The sequence below is a fragment of the Zalophus californianus genome, chromosome 16 (genome assembly GCF_009762305.2).
Source record: "Zalophus californianus isolate mZalCal1 chromosome 16, mZalCal1.pri.v2, whole genome shotgun sequence".
Classification (NCBI taxonomy): domain Eukaryota; kingdom Metazoa; phylum Chordata; class Mammalia; order Carnivora; family Otariidae; genus Zalophus; species Zalophus californianus.
In genome coordinates, this window is record NC_045610.1 from 39,339,444 (window position 1) to 39,360,166 (window position 20,723).

The window sequence follows — 20,723 nt, forward strand, 5'->3', positions numbered from 1 at the left end:
CATGCATGGCAATGCCTTCTGTGTATAATTTCTCCAACAGAGTGCTCTCTGTTCAGACACCTTTAACTACTATTCTTAAATAAACAAGAGCAAAACACACAGAGGACTTAAATACACAATTAGTGTTTAGCGCCGCTCTCAGCAAGATGTTCTGTGAACCCATAGCTGGTGTCTGATGGTGATCAGAAAGTTGGGAGCCTGCCTGGGCAGGATGACCATAACGTTCCAGGCGAGTGTTTGTTTATTTATAACTGATGTCCCCATAGCAAGAGCTTGGCAGAGAACTGAACCTTGTTGGATACCAAACTGAAGGGGGAGCTGATGTTCCCACTGAAGCGGACCCCAAACTACCAGAAGAGCAACTCCCCCCCCCCAATTCTGTATGTTCTGAGGGACGCTGTATGTTCTAATATATTTATGGTCTCCAAATTCAGAATTCCACCAAGTTTTTGCTAACAGTATCAATAAAGCACTGCTACTCTTGAGACCTAAAAATACTTTCCACATGGCGAACTGTTACTGTTTTTCACAACAGGATTTAACCTCTTTCACTCTTAATATAGCTATCAACGTAGGAGTTCTAAGCTACCACCAGCCCCTGAGGTGGGAGCCCCTCTATGTGGCCCACTGCACACCTGGCTAGCCCAGACTGACCTGCGGCTGCTCTCTCCTCTCCTCTGCTTTTGATAGTCAACACCCCCAACTACTCCTAAGTGCACTCCACATGCACAGCACTGGACCAAAGAGCCTCTTGACTCTCAAGGAAGAATCAATGCCTAATTTTGCATAGCACTTTACAAGTACTGAAGCTCCCGCATATACATTTATTTCTCTCATTGTTACTTCAGCCTTGCTCTCCCTCTTGCCTTCCCATCAGTGTTTACACATCTCGAGATTCTTCTTTGAGAGAACTTCCTGCAGACCCCCCATTTCCAATTAACAACCACGCTCTCTCTCCTGCTCTTACAGACTTCTTTTCAGACTCTTATGAGAAATCCTTTTCCTACATGTGTTCCTTACATGTGATTGGTTCCTCGGGGATTTGGCTTGGGTCATTTTTTTTTGCTCACTCTCCACCCTCTCTGAGAACTCTCGTCCATGTCCACAGCTTCAATTACCATCTGCAGTTGACAACTCCAAAATCAACAGTACCAGTCTAGGTCTCTTCTTCCAAGTTCTGGAAATGTATGTTCAACTGCCTACCAAGTATTGTCTCTTTGATAGCCCACACAGGCACCTTACTTAAGAAGGCCAAAATCAGGGGCGCCTGGGTGGCTCAGTTGGTTGAGAGTCCAACTCTTGATTTCAGCTCAGGTCATAATATCATGGTCGTGGGATCGGGCCCACACTGGGCTCTGTGCTCAGTTAGGAGTCGGCTTGAGATTCTCTTTCTCCTTCTCCCTCTCCCTGTCCCCCTGCTCGTGCTCTAGCTCTCTCTCTCTAAAATAAATAAATCTTTAAGATATATACACATATATTTTAAAGATTTTATTTATTTATTTTACAGAGAGAGAGACAGCGAGAGAGGGAACACAAGCAGGGGGAGTAGGAGAGGGAGAAGCAAGCTTCCCGCTGAGCAGGGAGCCCGATGTGGGGCTCGATCCCAGGACCCTGGGATCATGACCTGAGCCGAAGGCAGACGCTTAACGACTGAGCCACCCAGGCGCCCCTATACATATATATGTTTTAAAGATTTTATTTACTTATTTGACAGAGAGTGACACAGCAAGAGAGGGAACACAAGCAGGGGGAGTGGGAGAGGGAGAAGGGGGCTTCCTGCTGAGCAGGGAGCCTGATGCAGAACTCGAACCCAGGACCCTGGAATCATGACCTGAGCCAAGGGCAGACGCTTAATGACTGAGCTACCCAGATGCCCCTAAAAGTATATATTATTAAAAAATATATTAAATAGGGGCGCCTGGGTGGCTCAGTTGGTTAAGCAACTGCCTTCGGCTCAGGTCATGATCCTGGAGTCCCGGGATCGAGTCCCGCGTCGGGCTCCCTGCTCAGCGGGGAGTCTGCTTCTCCCTCTGACCCTCTTCCCTCTCGTGCTCTCTCTATCTCATTCTCTCTCTCAAATAAATAAATAAAATCTTTAAAAAAATATATTAAATATTTAATATATATATATTAAATACATTTTTTTAAAAAAAAGAAAAACTATTTTAAAAAAAATAAAGGCCAGGGGCACCTGAGTGGTGCAGTTGGTTGAGTGTCCGACTCTTGGTTTCGGCTCAGGTCATGATCTCAGGGTCGTGAGATCGGGCCCTGCGTCAGGCTCACACTTGGTGTGAGCGTCAGCTTGGAACTCTCTCTCCCTCTCCCTCTGCCCCTCCCCACCATGCCAGCTCTGTCTCTCTCTCAAATAAATAAATAAATCTTAAAAAAAAATAGCCAGGGGCGCCTGGGTGGCTCAGTCGTTAGGCTTCTGCCTTCGGCTCAGGTCATGATCCCAGGGTCCTGGGACTGAGCCCCGCAACAGGCTCCCTGCTCCATGGGAAGCCTGCTTCTCCCTCTCCCACTCCCCCTGCTTGTGTTCCCTCTCTCGCTGTCTCTCTTTCTGTCAAATATATTTTAAAAAATCTTAAAAAAAAAGCCAAAATCAATGTCCTCTCCGCCGCTCAGCTGCACCCCAACAACGGCCCTACACTTCTCTGTCTCCTTATGATCCCATCAGCCATGATTTCTTCCTCTCTCTCATGCCCCTCATCCTGGTAATCACCAAACCCTCTCATTTGCCACCTCCTTGTTCTTGAATTCATCTTCTCTCCTGCCACTTCCCATGCTTATGCTAATATCATCTCTTACGTGAATTACTGCCATAGCCTAAATCAGGAGTTGGAAAACCACAGCTCAAAAGCCAAATTGGACCCATCACCCTTTTTTGTAAATAAAGTTTCATCGGGGTCGGCGGGGAGGGCGGTGGAGAGCGCCTGGGTGGCTCAGTTGGTTAACCATCTCCCTTCGGCTCAGGTCATGATCCCAGTCCTGGGATCAAGCCCCATGTTGGGCTTCCCTGCTTAGCAGGCTCCCTGCTTAGCAAGGAGTCTGCTTCTTCCTCTCCTTCTGCCCCTCCCCCTGCTCCTCTCTCTCTCTTGCTTACTTTCAATCTCTCAAATAAATAAAATCTTCTTTAAAACAAATAATAAAGTTTCATCAGACCACAGGCATGTCCATTTACTTATATACTATCTATATCTGCTTTCAAACTATAATGACAAAATAATGGTGATAGAGACCACATGGCCTGCAAAGTAGAAAGTATTTACTATCTGATCCTTGGCAAAAAAAAAAAAAAAAACCCTGGGGTGCAAGGCTGGCTCAGCAGAAGAGCATGTGACTCTTCATCTCAGGGTCATGAGTTTGAGCCCCAGGATGGGGGTAGAGATTACTTAAATAAATAAATTTAAAAAATATACATATGCCTGATTAAATGGTCTCCCTGCCTTCTGTCTTACCTCCCTCCAACTCATTCTTCAAACTACCACCACAGTGATCTTTCTAAAATTAATCCACAAATTCTCCAAATCCACAAAGTCAAGGAAATCTCCATCAAAATGCAACTGGACTTTTTAAAAGAATTTAACAAGTTGATTTTAACATTTGGAAAAGATAATGCCTGAAAACAGCCAAGAAATTTTTGAAAAATAAAACAACTAAGGGAAGACTTGCCTAACCAGACATCAAACATACTATAAAAGTATAGTAACAAAACAATAAAGTACTAGTGCAAGCAGAGACAAACATATCAATGAACTAAACTAAAATATCAAGAAATAGACCTTTGTAAGAGAATTTAGGATATGGATGAATGGCCTATTCAATAAAGGCAGCTGAGCCAACAGTCCATCTATTTGGAAAAATAAGTAAGTTTGGATCTCTTCCTCACACCACAATAAATTCTAGTATATGTGCTGCTGAAGCAAGCACGCACCACAATAAATTCTAAATGGACTCCCATCCAAGTACTAACCAGGCCCGACCCTGCTTAGCTTCCGAGATCAGATGAGTTCGGGCACGTTCGGGGTGGTATGCAATCAGACAACAAAAAGAAATAAAAGGCATCCGAATCAGCAAAGAAGTCAAACTCTCACTCTTTGCAGATGATATGATACTTTATGTGGAAAACCCAAAAGACTCCACCCCAAAACTGCTAGAACGCACACAGGAATCCAGTAAAGTGGCAGGATATAAAATCAATGCACAGAAATCAGTGGCATTCCTATACACCAACAACAAGACAGAAGAGAGAGAAATTAAGGAGTCGATCCCATTTACAATTGCACCCAAAACCATAAGATACCTAGGAATAAATCTAACCAAAGAGGCAAAGAATCTGTACTCAGAAAACTATAAAATGCTCATGAAAGAAACTAAGGAAGACACAAAGAAATGGAGAAACATTCCATTCTCATGGATTGGAAGAACAAATATTGTGAAGACGTCAGTGCTACCTAGAGCAATCTACACATTCAATGCAATCCCTATCAAAATACCATCGACTTTTGTCAAAGAAATGGAACAAATAATCCTAAAATTTGTATGGAACCAGAAAAGTCCCCGAATAGCCAGAGGAATGTTGAAAAAGAAAAGCAAAGCGGGTGGCATCATGATTCTGGACTTCAAGCTCTATTACAAAGCTGTAATCATCAAGACAGTATGGTACTGGCACAAAAACAGACACATAGATCAATGGAACAGAATCGAGAGCCCAGAAATGAACCCTCAACTCTATGGTCAACTAATCTTCGACAAAGCAGGAAACAATGTCCAATTGGAAAAAAAAAAAGAGTCTCTTCAACAAATGGTGTTGGGAAAATTGGACAGCCACATGCAGAAAAATGAAACTGGACCATTTCCTTACACCACACACAAAAATAGACTCAAAATGGTTGAAAGACCTAAATGTGAGACAGGAGTCCATCAAAATCCTAAAGGAGAACACAGGCAGCAACCTCTTCGACCTCAGCCACAGCAACTTCTTCCTAGAAACATCGCCAAAGGCAAGGGAAGCAAGGGCAAAAATGAACTATTGGGACCTCATCAAGATAAAAGGCTTTTGGGGTGCCTGGGTGGCTCAGTCGGTTAAGCGGCTGCCTTCGGCTCGGGTCATGATCCCAGGGTCCTGGGATCGAGCCCCACGTCCGGCTCCTTGCTCGGCGGAGAGCCTGCTTCTCCCTCTCCCTCTGCCCGCCACTCTGCCTGCTTGTGCTGTCTCTCTATCTGTCGAATAAATAAATAAAATCTTTAAAAAAAAAAAAGATAAAAGGTTTTTGCACAGCAAAAGAAACAGTCAACAAAACCAAAAGATAACCAACAGAATGGGAGAAGATATTTGCAAATGACATATCAGATAAAGGGCTAGTATCCAAAATCCATAAAGAACTTAGCAAACTCAACACCCAAAGAACAAATGATCCAATCAAGAAATGGGCAAAAGACATGAACAGACATTTTTCCAAAGAAGACATCCAAATGGCCAGCAGACACACGAAAAAGTGCTCAACATCACTTGGCATCAGGGAAATCCAAATCGAAACCTCAATGAGATACCACCTCATACCAGTCAGCATGGCTAAAATTAACAAGTCAGGAAACGACAGATGTTGGCGGGGATGCGGAGAAAGGGAAACCCTCCTACACTGTTGGTGGGAATGTAAGCTGGCACAGCCACTCTGGAAAACAGTATGGAGGTTCCTCAAAAAGTTGAAAATAGAGCTACCATACAACCCAGCAATTGTACTACTGGGTATTTACCCCAAAGATACAAATGCAGGGATCCGAAGGGGTATGTGCACCCCGATGTTTATAGCAGCAATGTCCACAATAGCCAAACTATGGAAAGAGCCAAAATGTCCATTGACAGATAAATGAATAAAGAAGATGTGGTGTGTGTGTGTGTACACACACACACACACACACACACACACACACACACACAATGGAATATTATGCAGCCATCAAAAGGAATGAAATCTTTTTTTTAAGATTTTATTTATTTGACAGAGAGAGAGAGAGAGAGCACAGGAACACAAGCAGGGGGAGTGGGAGAGGGAGAAGCAGGCTTCCCGCCGAGCAGGGAGCCCGATACAGGGCTTGATCCCAGCACCCTGGGATCATGACCTGAGCTGAAGGCAGGCGCTTAACGATTGAGCCACGCAGGCGCCCCAAAAAGGAATGAAATCTTGCCATTTGCAACGACATGGATGGAACTGGAGGGTATTATGCTGAGCAAAATAAGTCAATCAGAGAAAGACATGTATCATATGACCTCACTGATATGAGGAATTTTTTTTTTTTTAAAGATTTTATTTATTTGACAGAGAGGGAGAGCAGGGAGAGTGTCAAGCAGAGGGAGAGGAAGAAGCAGACTCCCCGCTGAGCAGGGAGCCTGATGCGGGACTTGATCCTGGGACTCCAGGGTCATGACCTGAGCTGAAGGCAGTCGCTTAACCAACTGAGCCACCCAGGCGCCCTGATATGAGGAATTCTTAATCTCAGGAAACAAACTGAGGGCTGCTGGAGTGGTAGGGGGTGGGAGGGATGGGGTGGCTGGGTGATAGACATTGGGGAAGGTATGTGCTATGGTGAGTGCTGTGAATTGTGTAAGACTGGTGAATATCAGACCTGTACCTCTGAAATAAATAATACATTATATGTTTTAAAAAAAAAAAAGAAGAAGAAGAAGATAGCAGGAAGGGAAAAATGAAGGGGGAGAAATCGGAGGGGGAGACAAACCATAAGAGACTATGGACTTTGAGAAACAAACTGAGGGTTCTAGAGGGCAGGGGGGTGGGGGGATGGGTTAGCCTGGTGATGCGCATTAAAGAGGGCACATACTGCATGGAGCACTGGGTGTTACACGCAAACAATGAATCATGGAACAGTACATCAAAAACTAATGATGTAATGTATGGTGATTAACATAATAAAAAATGGTAAAGTGAATTATAAAAAAAATAAAAAACGAAAAAATAAATTCTAAATGGATTAAACAAAATAAATACAAAAAATAAAAGCGAAGTGTTGGCAGAAATTGGAGAAGAACATATTTTGATCAATGGAGCAGGGAAGCCCTTGAGCAAGACAAAAGCCATATAGGAAAAAATGGTTAAATCTGACAACAAAATCATTAAAAATTTCTGCGTGCTAAGAAAATAAAACCAGGGGCGCCTGCGTGGCTTAGTCACTTAAATGTCTGCCTTTGGCTTGGGTCATGATTCCAGGGTCCTGGGATCCAGCCCCGAGTCAGGCTCCTTGCTTAGCAGGGAGCCTGCTTCTCCCTCTCCCTCTGCCGCTCCCCCTGCTTGTGTGTGCTCTCTCTCTGTCAAATAAATAAATAAAACATTTTTAAAAACAAAAGAAAAAAAAGAAAACCAAGAAGTTAAAAAAAGTTATAGAAAATTTCAAACATAAATAACAGATAAAGATTACAAGATCAATTATATTAAGACACTTAAAAATCAGTAAGAATTTTTCTTGGGGTGATGAAAATGTTCTCAATTGACTGTGGTAGTGGTTGCACAACTTTGAAAATACTACAATTCAGTAAACTGCATACTTTAAGTGGGTAAATTGTATAGTATGTGATTTATATCTCAACAAAGCTTTTACAATAAAAAAACAAAAGAAAAATGGGCAAATGATATGCATAAGCAATTCCCAGAAGTTATACAGAGAGCCAATAAACATATAAAAAAAGGCTCAACATCACAGTTATGGAAATACAAATTATAGTGTGACGTAATTTTTTGCCTTCTGGAAAGGAATTTAAAAAAATTCTATCCAGGGGCACATGGGTGGCTCAGTCATTGAGCATCTGCCTTCAGCTCAGGTCATGATCCCAGGGTCCTGGGATCGAGCCCCACATCGGGCTCCCTGCTCAGCAGGAAGCCTGCTTCTCCCTCTCCCACTCCCCCTGCTTGTGTTCCTGCTCTCGCTATCTCTCTGTCAAATAAATAAAATCTTAAAAAAAAAAAAATTCTATCCAGCATTGGAAAGGTGTTGGGAAACACTGTCAAACACTATGGAGGGGGCATAAACTAATACCATCCTTTCCGGAGGGCAATTTGCAGGATCTACTGCAACTGAATATGGGGGAATTCTTTTTCTTTCTTTATATTTTTTTTAGAGAGGGAGGGAGGGGGGAGGGGCAGAGGGAGAGGGACAGAGAATCTTAAGCAGGCTCCACGCCCAGCATGGAGCCTTCCTCGGGGCACGATCTCACAACCCTGAGATCATGACCTGGGTCAAAATCAAATCAGATGCTTAACTGACTGAGCCACCCAGGTGCCCTGAATATGTGGGAATTCTTTAAACTAGCAATTCCATTTCTAGGTATCTATACTAGGGAAACACTCCCAGAAGTGCAGACAAGTAAATATAAGAATGTGCAATGAGGGACTCCTGGGTCGCTCGGTCGGTTAAACATCTGACTTTGGCTCAGGCCATGATCTTAGAGTCCTGGGATCGAGTCCTATGTCGGGCTCCCCACTCAGCAGGGAGACTGCTTCTCCCTCTACCCCTCCCTCTGCTCGTGCTCTCTCTCTCTCTCAAAGTCTTTTTTTTTTTAAAGAAAGTTCAATGAAATAATGAGTATAACAGTAAAAAATTAAAAACCTCTATTACAGTACATATGGAACATTACGCAGCAGTTAAAAAGAATCAGCTAGATGAATATGTGCTCACATGGAAAGCAGACATAAGCCAAGAGGAAAAAGGAAGTACAAGAGCTACATGCCATCTGAGGGATACTACTCAGCAGTTTAAAGAGAATGAACTGCGGCGCCTGGGTGGCTCAGTCGGTTAATCGTCTGCCTTTGGCTCAGATCATGATCCCGGAGTCCTGGGATCAAGCCCCGCGTTGGGCTCCTTGCTCAGCAAGGAGCCTGCTTCTCCCTCTCCCTCTGCCTGCTGTTCCCCCTGCTTGTGCTCTCTCTCTCTGTCAAATAAATAAATAAAATCTTTAAAAAATAAAAAAGAGAATGAACTGATCCCATAAACAACCATGGAGATAAATCTCAAAAACCTTTTTTTTTTTAAAGACCTATTTATTTATTTGAGAGAGAGAGAATGAGAGCACAAGGGGGAGGAGCAGAGGGAGGGAAGAGTCCCAGGGAGACTCCACACTGAGCACAGAGCCCAGCACCGGGCTCCATCTCACAAACCTGAGACCACAACCTGAGCCAAAACCAAGAGTCAGATGCCTAACCGATTGCGCCACCTAGGCACCTCTCAAAAACATTTATGTTAAACAAAAGAAGACAGAGTATAGAGTGTTTGCTATATGATTCCATTTCTTTTTTTTTTTAAAGATTTTATTTATTTATTTGACAGAGAGAGACACAGCGAGAGAGGGAACACAAGCAGGGAGTGTGAGAGGGAGAAGCAGCCTTCCTGCCGAGCAGGGAGCCCGATGTGGGGCTCAATCCCAGGACCTGGGATCATGACCTGAGCCGAAGGCAGACTCTTAATGACTGAGACACCCAGGCGCCCCATGTATGATTCCATTTCTATGAAATCCGAATATAGACAAGACTAATCTACAGTGACAGAAAACATTTAGTGATTGTAGGAGGACGCCTAGAAAGTGGCACAAGAGAACTTTCTGGGAGAATGGAAATGTTCTGTACCTTATTTTGAACGTTAGTGACATGGGTATATACAATTGCTAAAACTCACTGAATTCATCTTAAGGTCTATGCATTTTATTGCATGTTAAATATCTATACACACACACACATAAATCCTACCACACCATTCCTCCACTTAAAACTCTTTAAATGATTACTCATCACCCTAAGATAAAGTCCAAACTCTTTAGCATCACTCGCAGGTCCTTTATCACCCACAGGCCTCCCTATGTCTCTCTAAACCAGTCTCCTTCTTGAAGTGCTAGCCCAGCAGTTCTCAAAATATGGTCCAGGAACCCCTAGAGTCTGTGAGATTAAAACTATTTTTAGGGGCACCTGGGCGGCTCAGTCATTAAACGTCTTCCTTCAGCTCAGGTCATGATCCCAGGATCCTGGGATCGAGCCCCACATCGGGCTCCCTGCTCAGCGGGAAGCCTGCTTCTCCCTCTCCCACTCTCTGCTTGTGCTCCCTCTCTCACTGTGTGTCTGTCAAATAAACAAATGAAATCTTTTAAAATAAATAAATAAGGGCGCCTGGGTGGCTCAGTTGGTTAAGCGACTGCCTTCGGCTCAGGTCATGATTCTGGAGTCCCTGGATTGAGTCCCGCATCGGGCGCCCTGCTCGGCAGGGAGTCTGCTTCTCCCCCTGACCCTAACCCCTCTCATGTGCTCTCTCTCACTCTGTCTCAAATAAATAAATAAAATATTTAAAAATAAATAAATAATAAAAACTTTTTTAAATACTGCTAAGATGCTACTCTCGTTCTCCCACAACAGCATGTGGAATGTCCCAGAGGCTCCACGACATGTGAATCATATCAATAATTGTGTCAACAATTGGAATATCTGTGTAACTCAGTAACAGATATTTTCCACATGACCAATTCATGACATTATAAAATCATGCATGAGTAAAAGATCTGTTCAAAGTGCAAGACAGAGACCAATGGATTTTCATGTAACAGAGTATAAGAAGCTCATTGAAGGGAGCCTGGCTGGCTCAGTCGGTAGAGTATGTGTGACTCTTGATCTCAGGGTTGTGAGTTCAAGCCCCATGTCGCGTGTAAAGCTTACTTAAAAAATAATTAACTATTTTTTTTAAGTTCATTGATGTGGTTTCACATCACCTGTTGAATTCAGTGTGTCGGGGTGCCTGCGTGGCTCAGTCCATTAAGCGACTGCCTTCAGCTGAGGTCATGATCCCAGGGTCCTGGGATCGAGTCCCGCATCAGGCCCCCTGCTCGGCGGGAAGCCTGCTTCTCCCTCTCCCACTCCCCCTGCTTGTGTTCCCTCTCTTGCTGTCTCTCTCTCTGTCAATTAAATAAATAAATAAAGGGGCGCCTGGGTGGCTCAGTCGTTAAGCGTCTGCCTTCAGCTCAGGTCATGATCCCAGGATCCTGGGATTGATCCCCGCGTCAGGCTCTCTGCTCCGCGGGAAGCCTGCTTCTCCCTCTCCCACTCTCCCTGCTTGTGTTCCCTCTCTCGCTGTGTCTCTGTCAAATAAATAAATAAAATCTTTAAAAATAAATAAATAAATAACATATAAAAAAAAATTCAGTGTGTCAATGAATATCCAGTTATTATCTGAAAAGCTTATTAACATTCTCTGCCTTTTCAAACTAAATATCTAATGTGTGAGGACAGATTTTCTTCATACACTTCAACCAAAATAGCCTACTGTAACAATTGAATGCAGAAGCAGGTATGAGAATTCAGCTGTCTTCTATTAAACCATTAAAGAGATTTGTAAAAACGTAGAACAATGCCACTTTCCTCACTAGCTTTTCTGTTTTGGAAAATATGGTTTTCATTAAAATGTTATTTATATTAACATGTAATGTAACAGGTTTTATTTAACAGACTTTACTTTTTGTTACTTTTAAATAAGTTCACAAATATTTTTTAAATTTCTCAGTTTTCATTTCTAAAATGGTAAATATGGATAGATGTAATACATATAAACAAAAGCTTTGCGGGAGTCTCAATAGTTTTTAAGAGCATAAAAGGGTCCTGAGACCAAAACTACTGCTCTAGCCATACAAATTATTTTCAGCTCCTAAACAACATGTGATTTTTGTCTCCCAGCCTTTACATATGCTTTTCTTTCTGCTTTGTACACTCTCACCAATCTGCTTAGCTAACTCCTATTTAACAATAAGGTCTTGGTTTAAACATCACTTTCTCCAGAAAGCCTTCCCTGATTGCTCAGACTGAATTCCGTGCCTCTCTCACATACTCCCCTAGTACTGTCTTAAGCTACATCCTAAACCCGTCCTGTGACTGACTGCTTATTTTCATGTCTGTTTTTACCCACTAAATTCCTTGTGTGCTGGGATCAGGTCTTGCTCACAGCTATATCCCCAGGGCCTAAGCCACTATCTGACACATTCACGAATATTTACTGATAGAATAAGTTAATGTAACATTCATCACAACCAATGAAGTATTATTTTCACAAGAAAACTGAGGCTCAGAGAAGTGTTGTGTTCAAACAAATTCACCTAGAAAGTGTAAGCTGACAACTATACTCCAAGTCTTTTACCTTCAAATCCTCACTCTCTGGAATAGGTGGGGCAGTTTACCTGGGAACTAATGGCATACTTCAGGTAGGACAGGATGAGAGGATTGGGGGAAGGTCCAATCATGGCCTGCTCCAGTAGTGCTTCTGCAAGGGGAATAACAAAGCAAGACTGAGTGGTTATAGTTTCTCTGGGTTTAGCCCTCCCATCCTTCCTTCCTACTTCACTTGAGACCTGCTAGGTTGAGAATGTCCCAGGTGGCTCCTTTGGGAAAGAATTTCTTCATGTTGATTGCCCACTGGTAGTCACTCCATCGCTCCTTCCAGGCTTGCAAAATGGCTTGCTTCAAGTTCACTACCTTCATGATTTCACTCTGAGAAGGGGCCGGTGGCGGTCAGCTCTGAGGTGGAAGAAACTGAGCTAAGAGAAGGGGAGAGGGGATTCTGAAGGAAAGAACAGGGGAGGGCCGAGCTGAATGAAACGGATATAGGAAGACTTAAGGCAGGCAGAGGAATTAGAAAGAAAAAATGGGGAAAAGGATAAGGAAGGGATTCTGTCGGGTTCCTCCCTCCTGCATCAACTAGAGCACTAAGAAAAGGGTGTCAAAGGGGCTTAATAAAAAGAGTGAGGAGGGTGGCAAGGGGTTAAGCCTATTTCGATTGCCTAATTACGCCCTTAGTTCTGGCTGCGTCCCTCAGCCCCTACCACCCCAAATCCACAGTTTTTTCCTCCATTTCCTCCACCTTTCCCAACCTTGAAACTATAACTCCCTATTTCCTTTTCATCCACCATCTCCCCAGTTTTCAGCCTACCGTGCAAGCTAGCTCTAGATCCTAGGTATCGCCATCTTGGCACTTATCAAAGAGCTTAACTTCTATTGGCTGGGAATAACAAACATGAGCCAATAAGAATGCAGCAAGAGACATGTCCTCTGGGAATTGTAGTTCCTTGGACTCGGTCTTCTGGGAATTGTAGTTCCTTGGACTGGGCTAGCAGTGAAGCTAAGCGACTAAGTTAGCCAGCCCGCATTGTTTCTCTGCTTTAGAGAAGGACAGGTACGAGCTGAAGCATCAGAGACTCAGGGAGAGGAGAGCTCTCGAAAGACCGTTCGCAAGCAAGCGTTGCCCAAAGACGTCACTGTCGACCAGGCATTTAAATGATATTCTGACACCCTTTCATTACACGCTAGTTACTAGGCATAGCAGGGGTATGGCGTTCGTTCAGCAATACGTTTTCCTCTTTCTTGACATTTTTTTTTTCTTTTTTCCTTTTTGGTTTTTGTTTTGTTTTGTTTTTTGTTTTGGGTTTTTTTGGTGTTTTTTGTTTTGGTTTTTGTGGGGTTTTTTGTTTGTTTGTTTGTTTTGTTTTTTGGTGCTCCTACACCCCTGGGTGTACCAGAGTTCTTATTTCCACACCTGTATTCCAGAGGCTACATTGGGGCTTGATCAGTTGCACACACATCACCCTTTAATCCCCAAATTTGGCAGGCCTCCCAAAATCTCCTGGCCCTGCATACTGCTTGAATAGGGGGAGAAGTAAGGAGGAAAGTAGGGAGGAAACTGAGGTTAAGGTTATCAAAACTAAGGAGAGTCTAAGAAACTGTCATAGCCAAGAGGGCTGAAGGAGACATAATTATTAAATGTAACTTGGCATCCCGGATGTCATCCTGGAACTGAAGAAGAACATTGGGTGAAAACTAAGGAATATGAATAAAGCATAGACATTAGTCAATAATGACATATCAATATTCGTTCATTAGTTGTAAAAAATACCATACTAATGTAAGAGGCTAATAAAAGGAGAAATTGGCTATGGCATATGTGGGGACCCCCCACTATCTTCAAATCTTTTCCTGTAAATCTAAAACTGTTCTTTTTTTTTTTTAAGTTTATTAAAAACAATATGATGTCTTGGGGCGCCTGGGTGGCTCAGTCGTTAAGCGTCTGCCTTCAGCTCAGGTCATGATCCCAGGGTTCTGGGATCAAGCCCCACATCAGGCTCCCTGCTCCGTGGGAAGTCAGCTTCTCCCTCTCCCACTCTCCCTGCTTGTGTTCCCTCTCTCGCTGTGTCTCTCTCTGCCAAATAAATAAATAAAATCTTTAAAAACAAAACAAAACAAAAAAAACAATATGATGTCTTGCTTATCCTACGGAACCTAATCATGCATAATTATATTCAGGGCTTTAGACATTAGCTCTCTTTTCCCCCTTCAGTGAGAAGCTCAGGGGAAGCAAATGCTATTCACCTCTGGCTTCAATGTCTGAGCCTTCTCTACATACAGCCCTTATCCCTGCCCTGTCCTGGGGACAGATCGTCCCTAACATCTATAACCTAGGACAAGAGTAAACATGGAGGCCCCAGCCAGTGTTCTGCCACCCCCTACTTTCAGCTCCCCCATCCCATACCCTAAGTCTGATATCCCAGTCCATGAGGCCAAGTTCCATCCATATTCCCCAGCAACCATTATCTGGCCACCCTTTCACTGGCAAAATCAGTCATTAGGGGGATGAATCTGGGAGCGCAGTGCGCTCAGGCTCTGGAAGTAAACTTGTTGGCCCTTGGGGCAGAGAATAACAGGATCCTGGGTATGGGAGCAAAATCACAACAGGGAGACAAGGACCCCTGTTCTGAGGCGTAGAGTGCAGCTGAAGGAGGGCCAGATCACAATCCTCTAAGGTCATTACTGCCTCTGGCCTTTCTCCCTGCCCGTGCACCCATACACACCGCCTCCATTCTGCTCCCCTTTGTGCCTACCCAAGTGACACCACTGGGAAATAGCATTTCTGCAAAACAGCTGCCAAATATGTGGAGCCAAAGCTTCCAAAGCAGGAAGGAGGGAGAACCCAGACTCCTCACGCTTAACTTCCAAACTGCCCCCGGCCCCACTTGAGGCTACCACAAACCCCACAGTCACTCACATTTGAGACGACCACAAACTCTGCTCCTCTGAAGCCTTACATGAACCTGGCCTCCCTTCTTCTCCCAGGCCCCAACTCCACCTTTGCCTGCTCCCTCCGCTCATTCCTTTCTGGTTACAGCAGCCCAGGGCCCCCCACCTTGAGCCACTCCTGGATTCTATAGCTCCTTTCCCATCCCTCAGAGCCCAGACTGCCCCTCTTAGAGAGAAGCTGTCAACTTTGTGACTGCTCCTGACTGAGTTAGTGGGTGTTGGGTACATTTGGGAGAATATCTGGGCCCTGAGGATAATGATATTCTGAGCTTAAACCATCCCTCTCTGGCAGGAAGCCTGGCAGATCTCTGGGGGATGGAGGGGTGCCTCCTTCCCACTTCACAGTGGCAGGGAGGCAGCTTTTGTAGTCAGGCCATCTGCCTTCCCTGTCCCCCCACCTCTCACCAGCAGCTCCTTTTCTAGGTTTGGCAGAGTTCCCCCAAGGACTGGACTCCTAAGGGACTGTGAGGACTCCCTTAGCTCTGGACATGGGCCATCTTCAATTTCTCTACTTTGACTGTCCTGCCTCTCTGGTCTGTCAACATCAGAGAGAGCCTTTCCATACACCACCTCTTCCCTCCACACCACATTAGCTTCCTAGGACCCACCTGCTTCCTGGCTGGATCCTCTCTCCCCAAGGATGGGACTCTCTGAAAAGCCTCCTGTGGGTAAGAGAAGAGATACCAACATCCCCTCTGGAAAGGAAACCCTCCCTCCACGCAGCCCCTCTCAAAAACCCTTCTTAGCCCCACTTTCTTTTGCTGTCAATTTCTTCCCCCTCAGCGCTGATAAAGGCTGAGCTCCCACCTCTGCTCCCTTAGTTCCAAGCCCCAACCTCTTCATCTTGTTGGCCAGTCTGGCGGGGGAGGGGTCCGCCTGGCAAAATGAGGCAGATGGAAGCCACCCAGGTGGAGTGACGTGGCAACGTTGGAGCCATGGCAGAGAGGGAGCTGGTAGGCCAGAGTGGGGGGCTTGGAGCTGGGTAAGAGGCCACAGGGGAATAGGGCTTTGTGGTACCCAAAGGGATGGGGACATTCCTTATCTAGGCTAGAAAGAAGTGTAAGGAAAAGTGGCAAGAGTCTAGACCCAGAAACATTGAAATACTTGGTAAGCGTACAAGGCACAAAGGGTTTCAGCATCCCTTCTCTCCACAGGGAAACTGAGTCATTCGCCTCCCCTAGCTGGAATATTTTCTTTAGAAGCTTGCCTGGGTCCCCCCACTCTGGGGAGTTAATTGGCAGCAGGTGCACGGAGAAAGAAAGACTTGTTCCCACACACTCATACACAGCTGGTTCCAAACCAGTTCCCTTCCCCGACCAGTCCCACATCCAAATCCCCACTTTCTATCTCTCTGGGGGAGAGAAGGAGGGGGGAGAAGCCTACAAGGTGGACCCACCTCAGGACAGTTCCTGGATCTCCCACAGTTCCCTGTGTCTGCCTTCCCACTGCCCCATGGAGGTCCAGAGAGAGACCAGCCGGCAAGATGAAAAGCAGAATTTGAACTAATCATTGGAGTTTTCCTCTCTGGACCCGAAGTTTCCTCTCCAACACCCTGAAGGATGCCTTCCCTCCCTACTCTGCCTACTCCCAGCTCACAGAAGAGACGTCCTGTGATCCTGAGGCCCGGGCAATAATGGGAAAGGAAGCCCGCCTGCCATTTCCTTTGCACCACCCCTCCCTCCAGGCCCTGAGAACCACTCTATACTCTTGGCCTCCACACCAGCTTGTCCCATCTCCTTTCACTGGAGGGGGGAGGGCTGCAGTACGGTAAGGTTCAAACTCTATGGTAAAGGACACCGTGCTCCTAGCTCTCCTCCCCTCTCTCCTGGCAAAGGCAGGATGAGGGGGCTCTATGCAAGAGTATGAAACCAAAAGCTGGAAAATTTAGGGGGTCCAATATCTGGCACATATTAAATGCTTTAAAAAAAAGTATCAAAAGAATGAATAAAAGTAGAAGAACCCCTAAAAGGCAACCCAGAGAAGGTGTCAGCTTCTTTTTCCACTTCTTCCCTCAGCTACCAAGAGCAAGGCTCAGCCAGGCCTGAGTCCCTTCCCAGGCCCTCTGCTTTGTGACCCATACCCAGGGCACCTGATGGGACAAAGATGATTGGGAGGTGGACATTAAGTGGACCCTTTACCCTTAGCAGGTCAATTGTTGGTGAATTTCCCGGTCTCTCATCTCTGCCAGCCACCGGATCCCCAACTCCCATAAACTGCCCCCCCTTTCTTTTCTCCATTTCCACTACCTTTTCTTGATTGAAAGATCACTAAGGGGGAGAAACACCTGAGGATTAGGTTCTCTTAGCTGGTTTCCCCTGCTGTCCTTCCAGAACTCCCCAATAAGTGGGGCTGTGTCTGCAGAGTCAAGGGGTATCTGCTGGACACCTCATCACTTGCTGACATCACCCAGAGCCCAGGAACTCCAGAGGGGGGAGGGGTGGGATTACTGAGGCCCAGGCCACGGAGGTGTTCCAGGGCAGGCTGGTAGAGGGCCCGTCCCCTGTTTCCACTCTCACCGCACCCCCCTCCCCGCCCCAACTGCTTGTGGCTTCTTGGCAGGGGTGGAGGATGCTGTGTGGGGTCTTGGCTTCCAGGCTTTTGGGGAAGCTCTTCAGAAAGATATCTGGATCCCCTGGTTTCTAGGGATGGGACCCTGAGAAATCTTGGGGTGCTTCCTAGCAACAGTCTGGGAAGGAAGGAAGGAGGAAGGGAGAGAGGGCGGGGCCCAGGCATAGCTGCTCCGATGGGAGCCCAGAGAACAGGCTGTTCCTGCTGCCTCCTTGGCAACCAAAATCTGAGAGGGAGGGGGCCATCAGGCAGATCCCCTTGGAGGGTCTCTATCCATCCTTACTTGTGCCCCACCACCCCCTGCTCTCCTCAGGGATTCAGCCTTGAAGCAGAGGTGGGGGGGATGGGAGGAAACAGCCTGAGTGGGGGTTTCCTGGCAAAGAGACGACAGAAGCTGGGGCTGAAATGACTCTGAGAGAAGCTAGAAGCTTCAAGAAATGGGGGTAGGCAGGATGAGTGGGGTGGAAAGGGGGCTGATGCAACACCAGGCAGGGGCTCTAAGCCCAGACCTAGGCTGGATCCCCACATCTGGCGGGATGCCTGCTTTGGAGGCCGTGTGCCCTTCACTTTGCCCTTGCCCACGTCTATTACCAGCCCATATTGGGAGCCACGGAAGAGAGGTAAGGAAAAGATGGGAATGGTAAACTCTTACCTTTGAGTTCAAGGTGCCCCACTCTGCCCCTGGTGGGGGGTTGGGGAGGTAGATCAGGAGGCACCTCATTTTCTATGGCTTTGGGTCTAGGATTTCAAAAAGTATCCCTTACCAAATATCCTTAGGGCCTTTCGTCAGAGAAACGTGGAGGAAGCCAGAATGGAAGGGAGACAAAACCATAGCACTTTTGTGTTCCCGCTCTGGACTCTGTCACCCTGTCCTAATCCAGATTAGTGCTAGACTTCCCCATGGCCTCCTTGTTCTGCCTGATGGATGCAGAGTATAAATGTAGCTCATCTCATAAATGTATCCCATGCATAGGGCTTCTATCTCAACTCCTTGGGCAGCTCAATCCCAAGAGACTATGTCCATACAAGGTAGAGCATGCACTCTAAGCACTGCACATCACAGCCTTGCTCCCTTGGGTTTCAGCCAAACATGATCACCGAGGACGTGGCATTGACTGGCAGACAGCCAGCCTCAGTGCACATCGCACTGCACACTGCCCTGACTCTGCACGATGCAGCCTCCCACCCCACACTGCCACTGTTGCATGTCCACTGCAAGCCCAGGCTGAACCCACAGGTTCACTTACTGCATGCTGACTCTGCACACTGCAGCCTCAATTCTCCAGTGCAGCCGCCACTGTGCACTGCAGGCTTCCTTCTCCCCCTGCATACCCCTCATCACCACCCACTCTGCATCCCTCATGTTTCATCCCAGCTGCCCTTGTTATCCCCATGATTCCCAGGGGTCCCAAGAGAGGCACCCTCCCCTCCACTATGCATTGCAGACCCCAATAATGCTCCACCCCCCACCCCAAGAGAAGTGGCTCCAACAGAGCTGAGGATGCAAGAGCCTGAGACTGACATGAACAAGGGCAGCCCTACTCAGATAGACTTAGAACCCCACACATAGCCAAGTGATTCTGCCTAGTATAAACCGGGCAGTTGGTAGAGCAGTTCCCCTTAACACACACACACACACACACACACACACACACACACACACACACACACACACACACACACACACACACACACACACACACACACACACACACACACACACACACACACACACACACACACACACACACACACACACACACACACACACACACACACACACACACACACACACACACACACACACACACACACACACACACACACACACACACACACCCCTCCCCAAGAGCAGACTGTGGAGACAGGGCCCCGCCCTGGGAGCCAAGGAAAGGCTGTGGCCCCCGCTGGTAAAACTGGGCTAATGACAGTGGGGGAACCGGCGGGGCCGGGGCGGGGGGGGGGGGGGGGGGGGGGCGGGAGCTGGGGTAATTAGGGCTCTGCCTGGCGCTGGGAGATCCCGAGATGAAAGGGGCTCTGGCGTCACTGAGATGGTTTTATGTCCATGAATGCAGGTGTGTGTGTGTGTACATGGGGGGGTGGGGCTGGCATGGCCTCTCCTTTGGGGAAGGAGATCCATTTTTATGCAGCCTGCCCTCCTCCTTAGATTGGCCCCGGTACCATTTGGATTTCGGTGGGGGCAAACCCAGGAGGAAATATCACCACTGTGGAGTGAGAGTTGAGGAGGTAGGGCAAGCCTTGCCCTCTCCCCAGCTCACCAAGGGGACCAGATTGTTGAGGAAATACCTGGTGACGGTGAATAGAAAGCCTATATTGGAAGAGGGTGACATTTGAAAGAGGAGGCAGCGGATCTGGTAATAACGTTAAAAACGAGAGGGAAAGGGAGGTAATAGCGAGTAAACCTTCCAAAAGGATTAAAAACGTGGGATGATTGAGGTAAAAAGGACCTCAGGGGTCACTTGCCCAACCCTCACATTTTAAGGTTGAGGAAGCTCTGTCCCCGAGAGCGGTGGTGATTTGCTCAAGGTCACACAGTGAGTTACTGGCAGAGAAGGGCCCCGAACCCAGATACAAATTCTAAAGCTCCTTAGGGTCTGGTATTTTGACTTTCTCGCCAACTTATTAGGTGCAGGCGGCCCATCGATACTCCCTTCTCCATCCCCCTGGTGCAAACCCCAAAACCTCAGATCCTTCCAGCAAGCCAAGGCTATTTTTTAAAATATGTCACCGAGCACCACTCCCGCCGGCGGCGCCTGGAGTGGGGCGGGCGAGCGCGAGCGGGGCGGGGGCAGAGGCGGCCGAGGGGCGGCCGGGCGGCTGGCCGGGGTCCCGGGGCGCGGCGGGGGGCGGGGGCCGGGGGCCGGGGGGCGGGGGCCGCCGGCGGCGGCGGCGGCGGCGGCGAGGCGGCCTGCAGGGAGCAGCCGCGAGCCGGCCGGGCGCGCCGAGCCCGAGCCCCAGCCGGAGCGGGGCGGGGGAGGGAGGAGCCAAGAGCGGCCGCCGCCTCTGCCGGAGGAGCCGCGGGGCCGCCACACT

General features: G+C 47.0%; 1 protein-coding gene across 9 annotated transcripts in view; it reads right to left on the bottom strand.

Moving 5' to 3' along the window:
• The window catches only part of MED24 (mediator complex subunit 24), a 37,577-nt gene that overhangs the window by 16,385 nt on the left and 469 nt on the right, over positions 1–20,723 (bottom strand). For 2 of the 9 annotated variants that reach the window (XM_027624715.2, XM_027624707.2), the window contains exons 1-3: positions 12,964–13,034; positions 12,386–12,551; positions 12,215–12,297 (exon numbers count right to left, since the gene is read on the bottom strand). In XM_027624715.2, the coding sequence (XP_027480516.1) occupies positions 12,215–12,297; positions 12,386–12,515 (213 nt within the window). In that variant the 5' untranslated portion in view covers positions 12,516–12,551; positions 12,964–13,034. Of the gene's footprint in view, positions 1–12,214; positions 12,298–12,385; positions 12,595–12,904; positions 12,941–12,963; positions 13,035–15,709; positions 15,764–18,321; positions 18,408–20,723 lie in introns of those variants that run through there. The other 7 variants (XM_027624711.2, XM_027624710.2, XM_027624714.2 and 4 more) reach the window with 7 other exon arrangements.